General features: G+C 49.6%; 1 protein-coding gene across 1 annotated transcript; it reads right to left on the bottom strand.

The window, feature by feature from the left end:
- Nucleotides 1-79: 79 nt before the first annotated feature.
- Nucleotides 80-11,442, bottom strand: ACIN1 (apoptotic chromatin condensation inducer 1). Its single transcript, XM_033109055.1, is given in 14 exon segments — nt 80-1,011; nt 1,660-1,760; nt 1,878-2,202; nt 2,405-2,512; nt 2,648-2,755; nt 3,690-3,835; nt 4,151-4,292; nt 4,811-4,963; nt 5,063-5,196; nt 5,977-6,019; nt 9,417-9,558; nt 11,005-11,066; nt 11,309-11,385; nt 11,388-11,442. Coding segments are annotated over 14 exon segments (1,908 nt in total). The 5' UTR covers nt 11,428-11,442; the 3' UTR covers nt 80-684.
- Nucleotides 11,443-11,970: the final 528 nt, after the last annotated feature.

The raw sequence follows: 11,970 nt of genomic DNA on the forward strand, positions 1-11,970 counted from the left end.
GCAATGCTGGCTCTAGGTCCAGCCTCTTCATTTTGGCTTTCACCCAGGCCCTGCCCAAGGAAAGCCACTCACGCACTAGTTAAAACTAAGTCAGATTTTTATTATTTCCATAGACCACATCATTTAATAATAAAAAAAATAAAAATAAAAATTGAACAAAAGAAAAAGGTGGATATAAAGTGGAACCGGTGAGGAGGCAAGGGCTGCAGGACAGACGAGACTGGGAACTGCAGGGGCCCTGGGACTCAGGAGATGCTGATTCAGCTCATAGGTGACCCAGTCCTGGCCCCAACTGTTCCCAAGAGGAGGGTGTGAGTATCCAAAGGAGGTGGTGAGCAGAATGGAGGAAAAATGAAAGAGGTTTGGGGCTCCTGGCTGTTCCTCACCTCTGGACCAACCACATTCCTCCCTCATCTAGCTCTTCCCTCTCAGACTTCACGGGGAAATGAGAGGAGAGGGCTAAATCCCAAGAGATAGGTTATGGCGGGTAAAGGGGGAAGATGGCCACTGCTCCATTTGGTATGTGGGGACAGGTAGCAGCCATACTGGGGGCAAATGGTGTGAAAGACCCCTGGTTCCAGGGTGGTAGAGATTGTACCTATCCCTCTGTGGCCTTGTCTGCCCTCTCCCCCCCTCCTGGAGCAGGGTGGCGGATGCCTGCAGCTCTCCCCGGCGTCTCCTTGGCTAGCGGCGCCCACCCCGGTCCCGCACAGGTGTGCTCCGACTCCGGCTCCTGCTGTGGCGCTTGGTGTCTCTGCGGTCCCTCTCCCGGCCTCGTTCCCGGTCCCTTTCCCTATCTCTGTCTCGATCCCCCCTGTCCCGCTCCCGTTCCCTCTCTCTCTCCCGGTCCCTCTCTCTGCTGTGCTCTCGACGCTTCTCCCGCTCCAGCTGTCGGTTCCGCTCCCGCTCCGCTTCCTTCTCACGCTCCTTTTGCTCTTCTTCTTCTTGCTCCTTTCTCCGCTTCTCCCGCTCCTTGGCCCGTTCAGCCCGCTCTGCCTCCTTCTGAACAATCTGCAGCAGGCAGGCAGAAGCGGAGAATAGGCATCTCAGCCCAGCTCACATCAGTCCTGCTGCGTCTACCCACACCTGCACATGGCACTCCTAGCTCAGGGTCACTGTCAACTGTGCTGCTAAGCAGGCAGTGTCTGTGTGTGTGTGCATGCGCACGCGCGCTGCCTGGGCAATCACATCTACCCTTGTCTCAGGGCCCCAGTTCCTCTACGTGTTTCATGACAGGTAGCGGTACCACCCGTGCCCAGCCTCTGGCTATTTCCCTACGAGCTGTCCACACGTGAACAAAAACTCGTTAGTCAAGCAGCATAAGCCTAAAATTCCCAAAAGGCTTGTCACAAAGAAACTTTAAAAAGCAAAAAAGACCCTATAAATTAAAAAAGAAAAATGGTGAGTTTATAAAAATGGATTTCTAAGCTACTGGAAGTTCCTGTCTCTGTGTCTCCCTTCCTCCTCTTGGCTTTGGCTTCCCTACGGCAGACTCATCCACTGCTGCTCAAACTGTCTTCCTCTGTGATGCTTAGTTTCCTCCCTTACTCCCCTAAGCCCATCCCTGAGCCTCCTCACTCTGGCATCGCGTGACTCTCGCCCCATGCCCCGCCCCGGCGTGGCGGAGGCTCTGAGCAGGACAGGAAGGCCAGCGCTCACCTGGCTGTCAGTCAGCGGAAGCCAGTAGATGCAGGGAGCTGCCTTGGTCTTACGGAAAAGGTCATCCAGAAGTTTGGCGGGTGGTTCCTCCTGAGCTTTCTCTGAGGTGGAAGAAAGAAAGTGAACGAGACTGCATTTAATGCACAGGACCATGTCCCCTCCCATTTGGGTCCCTTGCCAATTTACCAGTGGGTATATGTGCCCTCACAGCTAAGTACCTTTCTTCTCGCTCTTCTTTTCTTTAGACTTTGCACGTTCCTTGCGGCGGCGGTCACGGGACCGCGATCGAGATCGCGGCCCTTCTCGAACTTTGTCCCGATCCCATTCACGCTCTGATCGAGTTCGCTCCCGCCGCTCCATTTCCCGTTCCCGCTCTGCCCACTGTTCCCGCACTGCCCGCTCCTGCTCCCTCTGCTCTGCCCGGGGGTGCTGTGGCGGCTGGATGGGTGGCGGTGGTGGGGGGTGCAGGGGCCGTGGTACCCCCGGTTCCTCTGTCTTAGTTTCAGAGGGACGGTCAACCAAGAGGCCCCGGTGATAATCCAGCTATGGGTAGAGGACGGAGAAAGACAGTAAGGATGGAAATGACATCATTCCCACTGAAGGAGCCCAGATACCAGGGGACAGAGACCGTGGAGCCCAAGGTTCAAATAAAGGAACCAAAGGGGAGGGAGGAGAGGGAGAAAGAATCTCAGGAGAGGAGGGACTCCCCACCCCTTTCCCTCCTCCTCCTCCTCAGGTTTCTTACCTCATCTTGCTCGGCATAGTCTGCGCAAAGGAATTTGGGATTGGACTGGGGCCATTTGACGCCATGTAGAGCAGTGCGGGTGGCAACTGCTTCCTCTACTGTTGCATACTGGTGGAGGGAGAAGGCAGAGGGGTCACAACAGGCCTTCAATCCCCCCACTTGCCACAACACCCTCAAATCTGCCCACATTGGTCACAAAAGGAAACATAAGCCACACCTAGAGAATTAGCTTCTGACCCTCACCGTTACAAAGCAATGAGATTTGATCTTGTCGATCCAGAAGGCCTCTTCCACCAGAGTTCCCGTACGCCCCAATAATTCCTTCAGTTGGCCTAAAGTGAAGGGACGAACCTGCCAAAGAAAATGGAGTTTTAGGGTCTTAAAGAAGACAGAACGATACTCATGTAACTAGTTTTAAAAGTTCCCAAGCTGCTGTCACAGGAGTATAGCTTCAAAGTTTGGGTGAGGGCAGAGGTTAGGCACCCTCCAGTAGGAATGTGAGAAGAATGGTAACACTAACTGAGGCATTATGTGCCAGGCCCTCTGCAAATCCTCACGATACACCTGTAGGGTGATACATTTTTCTCCCCATTTTTCAGATGAGACAGGGTGTGAGATATTTTTGCCATGTACAATGCACACTTTTTTGCCTAAATTTGTGAGGGAAAAATAAGGATGCACGTTATACATGGGCATTACTAATTCCGTATAAATGTTTTTAATTCTTTTATTTAAGCTTATGAGTTAAAAATGTAACTCTAGAAATCAGTAACGATACCCATACGAAAAATAATACCCTGGAAATAAGATAATAGGTTTTACTGAATTTACAGCGAATTTGTAACAGGAAGAGTTCTTCTTGGCCTTCTGAGGCGTAAATATGTAAATATCGTAAATTTGTTTCCTGTATATAACATTTCTTGTACCTTATATCTGCTCTTATGTTTTGTAATTATTTGTTACATAAAATCTCTTATACCATAGTATATTAAAAAAAAATGTTAAAATTCCTTTATAATACAAAAAACAAATACCTAAATGTAAACAAGTAAAAATTGAAAAATTAAAACTAAAGATTTCTTCCCCCTGAAAGTTTGGGCCAAAAAACATGGGTGTGCATTATACATGGGAGCGCATTATACACGGCAAAATATGGTAAGTTGCTCAGAGTCAACGAGTGAGTAACTGGCAGATCCAGGAGGTGAACCTACGAAGCGAAGCCTAAGTCCAAAGCTGACACTCTTCACCACTCCCCAAGGGTGCATTGCGGTCAAGAGCAACTTACCAAGTTGGAGATGTGCACGATGTTACTGATCTTGCCCCGGGGCGGGGAGGGCACCTGAGCGGTACGGACCGGGTCATCAATTGTAATGGAAACTCCAGACTTCTGCTGGCTAATGGACCGGCGAGTTAAGGTATCTCCTAAAGTCACTATCAAACAGAGCACACAAACGGTTTCAGCAGGGAGCAACATGGCTTTTTTTTAATCCCTACCCAGGAGTCACTCTTCCATCTGCATGTGCTGAGCAGCAGTAATGTGCCAGGCACAGTCTAGGCTGATCTCATTATGGAGATTCCAAGATTAAACAGATCGGAACCCAGCCCTCAAGTAACTCAGTAACTAGGAGGCGTAGAGAAGACAGGTAAAATATTTTAATAAAGGCAGGAAAACATTGAAAGAAGTCCAAATAAGTGCTCTGGGAATTCAGGGAGTCGAAAGGTTTCCCTCATTAATGCTTCACCCACCTTTCTTTACTTCATGCTCCACAGGTGGAGGTAAGGCCACCTCTACTGAAACCTGGGGAGGTATAGGGGCTTCTGCTTCCGGCTCCTTCTCTTCTTCCTCTTCTTCCCTCTGCCCATTCTCCTGGCCTTCTGCAGGTACTACCTATAAAGTATCAGACACACAGGGATTCTTAAACACTGGCACGTTCTTTTCAGCCTCTGGTTTCCTGGTGAAGAGAGGGTGGTACAGTCAACCTGGCATGTGCCTTCCAACTAGGGGGAGATTTCATCATTAAGTTCACCTCTGCCAGATCCTGGGGTTGTTAATACCTCAACTCTGCCACGAGGAAAACTAAGGCAGAAGTCTGCAATTTTTTTCTGTATAGGGTAATATAGTATTTTAGGCTTTGTGAACCAAACAGTTTCTGTTACAACTATTCAATTCTGCCTTTGTAACACAGAGCAGCCACAGGCAAGAGCACATAAACTGGTGTGCCTGCATTCTAATAAAACTTTATTAGAGGCAACAGGTTAGATTTGGTAGTCCACTGACCCCCGAAAGGACCAATTAACCCTCTGCACAGATGGGAAGAGCTCTCCTTTAGGACTCCACCTTAGTTCCTCAGTTGTCTACTCTGCGTCCACTGCCCCTCCCCCAACACTGGGAAGCAGGAGCCTTACCTGAGTGACAGTCCGGCATATTTTCAGCCCCTTGTCATGGGTCCCATCGTCACCATTACGCTCTGTCTCATCCTCAGAGATTCGGGAGTCATCAGCATGAAGATCCACAACAGCCTCCTGCCCCGCCAGGGGTTTGATGTCGGGGATGAGGCTCTGGGACACAGATACCCCCCACCCCGTTACACTGGGCCCATGTCTACTCCCACACCTCAACGTGCCTCAGCCTCCCTTCCCTGGCTCCTCCCACCTCACCTTGAGCGATTCAGTGGTGATACTGATGGAGGGTTTCTTCTGTGTGGTGGCTGTGCTGGCTCCCCAACGCCGCTTCCGACCAGGCTGGCCCCCCTCTGTGTCACTGTTTCCAGCTGGCACCCCCTTGGTAGCTGCTGTCCCCACGAAATAGGACCCAAGAGTTAGATGGTCTCAGGCCTTCTGCTGGTTCATACCACCACACCCACAGCCTTCGACTGGAATTTTAGTAAAACTTACGGGAATTATATTTGGGGATGGGGAAAACTATGCTTCCGAGTGAACAATAAAAGGACTGGAGCCACTTCCTGACAGATGAAAACTACTCATCTCTGAAGGCAACAGGGAAGGGTAACTTGGTTGGTGAGCAGTTTAAACTTTTAGTGGTAGAAATAGCTGAAGTACTGGGGAGTACAGATTGAGAAGGATATGGGAATGCAGGAAAAATAAGACTGCGATACCAAAATCTAAAGTTAATTATAAAGATCTATTATGCTTTTGTCAATTTAGAATTCCTCACTGGGAAAATGTTAAAAATGTTACTCTTTGAGGTGTGGGCACTCTCATTTCCTCACTTTCTTAGAATAAAGCATACAGGAGTCCCACAAACCTACTCCTGGTTTTGAGGGTTCATATATCTGAAAGAATAAACGCAAGTAGGACTAGACAAGACATGGTGAGACGCCTCAGCGAACCTCATTAAAGAAAGAAATGTGACTGGGGAAAAATGATAGGGATTGTCTAATGTTTTAAATTCCAAAATGGAACTCTACATATGCCAAGAAAATATCCACTTGCTGGGTGAAGGTCATGGGACGGGAGGGGTGCCACTGAGAGAGAATGGGAATCTATTTCTCAATGAACTCTGATTTTTATGGTATTCCTGACCTTTATCAGGGATTTGGGGCTAGACTTACAGAGAACGGAGATCTTCCTCTTGAATGATTTGGGCAGCGAGCTCTGTATAGAGAAGAAAAGGGGAAAAAAAAGAGAAAGAGACACACCCCACAGAGAGGGGGGAAGGAGGTTAGATGAGGAAGTCTTAGCTTAAGCTCCAAAGACACAGAGAGAGAGAGACACAGAGACAGACAGAGACCAAAACAGAAGCGGCAAAAACGAAGCAGAATCAATGCAAGTTAGAGAAAAAAATAAAACCAAACATCACAGCAGGGAAAAGTCATCTAGTGCATACCACACCTATGTATTAGCTTAACCAGAAATAAGCCAGAAGGGGAATTCAGTAGCCTCCCAGCCCTTCAAAGCTATTGGTCATGCCCTCTTCCACTGTCTCTATGGGGTGGGAGGACGCCAAGCCCAACAAGCCGTGCCCAGAATTGGGTCACGTAGTCCTCCTAGGTCTTCCTTGCTAACTTGAGAAAAACATGAGGAAACTAGGAAAACCAACTTTGGGATGGCAACTTGAACGAGATAACCCTTTTCCTTTTCTCAATGTCCAGCCTGACATCCACTTCCAGTGGCTTTGAGTTCTTAGGACAGTCAAGACTGCCCAGACCTCCATCACACTGTGGAAAAGGGCAGCACCAGACCCACTAGAGAGGAGGTTCCTGGGCCAAGTGCCAGCAGAAAGAATTTAAAGTTCTTTTTGGTAAAGGGAGGTTTTTACGAAGTGCAGACTGTCCCCAGGGAGAGTCTCAGAGCACTGTACAGAGCTATAGCAGAGCCTGTTTCCTCCCCTACCAGGGCTTAAGCCTTAGGGGCTCTGCCAAGGACTAGAAACTTCCAAACTTGCTTTCAAGCAAGTTTCTGTCCCAAACACTCAGTGGAGAAAGACTATGGACAGAGCAAAAAGAGGGAGAGAGAGAAAAAAGGGGAATAGAACATTTTTAGATTTAATGCTTATTTCTGGAAAAACTAAGAACTACCACCCTTCTAAAGGGTAAGGAAGGACCCTCTTGATGAAATTCCCTTTCCTCATCCACCCCCCAGCCCCGTTTGTGTCATCTAACCAAGTCTCCTTGGTCTCCGTTAAGGGCCAGTCTGACCCCTAGCCAGGCCGCTCTCGATGGGTAAGTTAGTGAGAAAAAAAAAGTCTTAATTAAAACAGGAAAAACATGAACCAAATAAATAAAGAAATCAGAAAAATAAAGATAAAGAAAAAAATTAAAATAAAAGATTAAAAAAGAAGAAGAAAATAAAGAGGAAAATAAACTAGGAATATGACAAATGTTCCAGGTACCATCTCACACCTGGGATCTTCAGTTCAGCCAATCGCACCTCACTGTGTACTGTATCTAGTCAACCGCCGGTCCAATCAGAATGAGCCCTCCCTGCTAGGCGCTGTGCAATTGGTGGGGGGTTGGGTTGGCAAAAAAGGTGGGCGCACGGCGTGGTGGTCAGCACGGCACTGCCAGAGTCCTCCCAGGGGCGCAGGGGGGGCGGGAGGGAAACGTGTGGGGGGACGCTGCCCAGTTTCCATGTCAAGACAGTTCACTGGTGGTGGCCAGGCTCAGCGAGGGGTACAGGGGGGAAAAAGGGCAGAGACATCAGTCCCAGCCCTGTAGGGGCATCATCTTGCAGTCCCTCATGAGATGGCCTGTGAGTAGCAGGAATGGTCCTGGCCTTTATCGTGAGAGGCAGGCAGGACCCTATGTCCACCAGTGGCAAGATGCAGCAATACCACCCAATACTTGGAATCCAGGTGATGACTCCAGAGTCCCTTTCTCCTCTGCCTGTAACTGGGGAGGGGGTCCTCTCACCGAGTGGGATCATGGAACCTCTGATGAAGGCAGCCTGGGGGTAGAAGGTGGATAGCCCCAGGACCTGGCACACATTCAGCAGCAAGGTCAGAATGCTTTTCTTCTGAGAGTTGTCTGTGGCATCTCCTCAGGAACTCCAGCTGAGACAGTAGTTCCAGTCAGGTGGATGGATGAGCCCCTGCCTCCAGGGATGGAGGAGAAGTCGGAGCAACCAACATGCTGCCCTTCACCATGGACAACAGGGACCAAAGGGAAGTCCATCTGATGAGCGAGTGGTGATACATGGCTGGGCTGTCCTCAGCATTAATCCCTGGGCTCAGACCCTAGACTTCTCTGCAGGGTTCCTAGTCGTCACAGCTTAAGCCGCAAGTCCACTCGGTATTTTACAGCATGGCACTGTGGTCACAAACATTGACTCTTTAGGAGGTCTTGGTGCCCTAGATGGGGATCCCAACAGTCTGTAGAAAACAAGGCAACCCACAGTCCTCAAAAGAGTAAGGGCATGTGGGCAGGCGCCCCAGCACTGACACAAGCTCTTCTTGGGGTGTCCCAAAAGGGAGATGATGCAAGTCCACCCCTTTCCAAATGCTGTTTTGCTTTCTCAATACAAGTCTCTCCAGAACAGTGCTCTTCTTGGCCCCCTGATGTAAGGCAGGGAGGCAAAAGGGGGCCCATCACAGGATCCCATATACATGCCCCCCTCTGGCCAAGACACCTGGATAGCAGACTCGGCTCTGACTGGGCAGCTCAGTAGCAGCGGGTGGGTCCAGAGGAAGAGGCGGCATCAGCGATTGGCCAGTTGGGCAGGGTTATATTTTACGGGCGGATTACCGTACATGAGGTACTTGGACAAAGTTTTACGGGGAAGAAGGACCTTGTAATAAATAATATTCTGCACATCAAATCACTTTCACCGGCCCCCACCCCCGCAACACACACCAAAGAAAGGCTACACACACAACAGTCCCTCCCACCCGTTTACCCCACTCCCAAGCCCAGCTAATTCTGTCTCTAATTACTGTCAGCTAATTACTTTAAGAGCCAAGAAGACTTCGCTGGCTCTGACGGGGGGAGCCCCCCGAATTGGGTGCAGGACATAATGTATATGCCAAAAAAGGAGGTAGAAGGGGGCCTTCAGGATCACCCCAGTTGCTGGCTTCTAAGTAGCTACATCTCTGCAATGAGACCACTGGGGGGCAGATGAGGAACAAAAATTCCTCAGCATTGCTGGTCAGTTGAGAACCACCAAAGCCCACTAGATGGCGTTGAGCTACAACAGGCTTTTAAAAAGGAGGGAAAGCTAAAGGAGTTACCACAGGGAGAAGCTTGAGGAGGTGGCAGGGAAAGCTGAGCCTGGGTCTTAGATAAAGGACCATTAACTGACTTTCCCGTGATAAACTTCCAAGAGTCTGGAACGCACTGCTTCCCCGCAGGAAAGGGCAATGAATGAACCCTGTCCCCATCACAAGGGGTCTCCCTTGCTAAACCAGCGAATTCTCCCTTGGCCTATCCTGATCCGCGTCTCTGCCTCGCCCCTTCTTTAGCTATCCCACTGTGGATGAGGGATCACCAGAGTGGTCCACTCCTTCCCCTAGGTCCACTCCTGCCCGCCCACCCCAATGGGCAGCTTGGAGATTTACCTCTTTCTTCTCCTCATCTTCGGCATTGCCTTCTGGGCGGTCATCATTGCTGACTTGGTCTGCAATAGGCATAGGGGGCTCTGGCACCTCATTTTCAGGTCTGGTTTCACTTGTGTCCATGGTCACTTCCTCCTTCTCCTCACTGACAGTATGGGGAGAGGTTGGAAGGGCAGGCAGGAAAGAACCAAGGAGAAGAGAGACCAAGATGTTAGGTTTTAGGTCAGGAAACCTCCATGCCTCATCACTCGGGTGGGTTGGGAGGGCTGCTTTCAGATCAGACTAGACTTTTCCCCCTCAGGAAAAGTAGTAAAGTTTTCCTTGGGGAAAGTGCACAGATCAGAGCAACCACATCCACCCACTGCCCACCTGGGATAAAGCTGTGATGTGCAGGGCCAGGACTCCACCTGTTCTTAGATTACTTCACCAGAGCTCTCGATTTGAAGAGACCTCCCACCCCTACCGAAAACAGTCCCTCCTCAAGTGACTGTGATTTGCCCACAACTCTGTGGCCTCCCTATCCCCTGGCCACAGGCATCTTTATTTAACAAAATTGCACGAGAGACTAAGGGAACCCTGATTCTTTAAAAAGACAATAACAACCAGGGCTGCAGCAAATGATCCCAACCTTGTGTTTAATCAACTGCTTAATAAGTAAAGGCCTACTGACCCACAGGATCTGGAGACACCAGGAATGGATGGTGGGGGTGGGAGTTGCAGGGAAAGTAGGGCTGGTAAGGGTTCAAGCTTCAACAAGGACCCTCTCTCATCTAGAAGAAAATCTAAAACTGCCAGAGGATGAAAGCTCAGGCCACTTTTACCCGCTCAGAAGTGTAGAAATTGTACTTACATTCTGCTTTCACCCAGTTTCTCCCATTCCCTCATTCCAACTTCCAAGAGATAAAGAGAGCAGGCGCCCAGTCAAGACATACCCTCACCCACACTGTGCATCGTGCCCCCACAAATACTGAACCCACTCTGCCCCCCCAATCACACAAGTTATCTCCCATTTCAGGCAATGAATCCCCGAGATTCACTTCAGATAAACTATCTTCCCATCTTCTTTTTCTGCCTTCACCCCTAACTTCTATCTCTAATCACGCCCCCACTACCACCCAAACACTGGGATAGGAAAAAAAAATAATCAAATCAAGATGATCAGGGGCCTAAGACTCAGAAGGGAAACCAAGCCTCCCTAGGCTGATAACCACCACCGGAAAATTCAGCATTCCCGACAGGCTGACTGACACTCAGAGGTCAGAACAGCCTACCCAGAGCAGGCAGGGAGGGATGTACGGGAAGGGGGGAGGGGAAAATCGGAACTGTGCCCCCAGCTAATAGGCCCCCACAGAAACACGAGATTCAAGTGCCCAAATCTAAAGAAAAGGCTTATCCAAAAAATAGCTATTTCCCACAGAGAGAGGGCAAGTGGGGCCAATTAGAAATCAGGCAGGAAGGACAAAGGGGAAAAGCAGAATGATTGAAAACAAACCAAAACGAAAGACGGAATGAAAGCCATGGGGAAGAGAAGGAAGATGAAGTGGGCTAGAGCGGTGGGGAAAAGGGATACATGGAAATGTGAAGCTCTCACCCTTCTTTGCTTTCTGATAACATGATTTTTTTTCTCCCCCTGGAAGTGCTGTTTATCCCTTTCTGGAATGGAAGAAATAACAAAAACCAAACAAAAAATCCTAAAAAATTAAAAAAACAAAACAAAACACCTTCCTTGTCCCAAGATCCCACCACCTCCTCCCCAGCCACCCGATCCAGAGAGAGAAAATTGAGATGGAGCAACTGGGGATCCAAAAAATGGTAAATGGAAAGGGAGGTGGTGGTGGTGGTGAGGGGAAGCTAAAATATATCTGGCTTTTAAGAGATAAGCGTTAAGTCCTCACGGCAAACCCCGAATTCGGCTGGATTGGTCTCTCTGGAGGAGGAGGAGGAGGAGGGCCAGGCTGCTGGTAGTGGCTGGCTCTATTGTATTGGCGGAGCAGCGGCGATCAGCCGGAGACATGCAGGGGAGCCATCTTGCCACTTACCCAGCAGCCCGTGTGTGCGGATGGGGGAGGGCCCTGCTGCAGCAGGGGAGGGGAAAGAAGAGAGGGAGGGCGCTGAGTGAGCAAGGTTCTTATCCCTTGGCAGGCCACAGGGAGCTCACTGCTGGCTCAATAGGCCTGGCCTTTTTCCTTCTTTTCTCAGGTTACAACAGCCACCGAGGCATAACCCCACAGGGAGAGGGTGCTTTCTCCAGTCTTCCCAGGGGGTGGGGGAGGGGGCTGGGTGGAGAGGACATACAAAGTTAACAGCTGCTTGTTTGGAAGATTCCAGAGAATAGAAGATAGGAAAACAGCAGAGCTGGGAGTGAAAAATGATTAAACAAGGAAGATAACAAAGCCAAAGTTGAAAGAGACACAGAACGGAGGGTCACCAGCAATTTATGTGCCCACCTCCCTCTCTAAGAAACCAGGCATGGAATGTTGAAACCAGATAAGCCAGTCAGCTGTTCAAGGTGGGGAGGTGGGATGAGAATTAGCACTATCCAATCACTACAGTAACT

Source organism: Rhinolophus ferrumequinum, chromosome 6 (genome assembly GCF_004115265.2).
Source record: "Rhinolophus ferrumequinum isolate MPI-CBG mRhiFer1 chromosome 6, mRhiFer1_v1.p, whole genome shotgun sequence".
In the NCBI taxonomy this organism is placed as follows: domain Eukaryota; kingdom Metazoa; phylum Chordata; class Mammalia; order Chiroptera; family Rhinolophidae; genus Rhinolophus; species Rhinolophus ferrumequinum.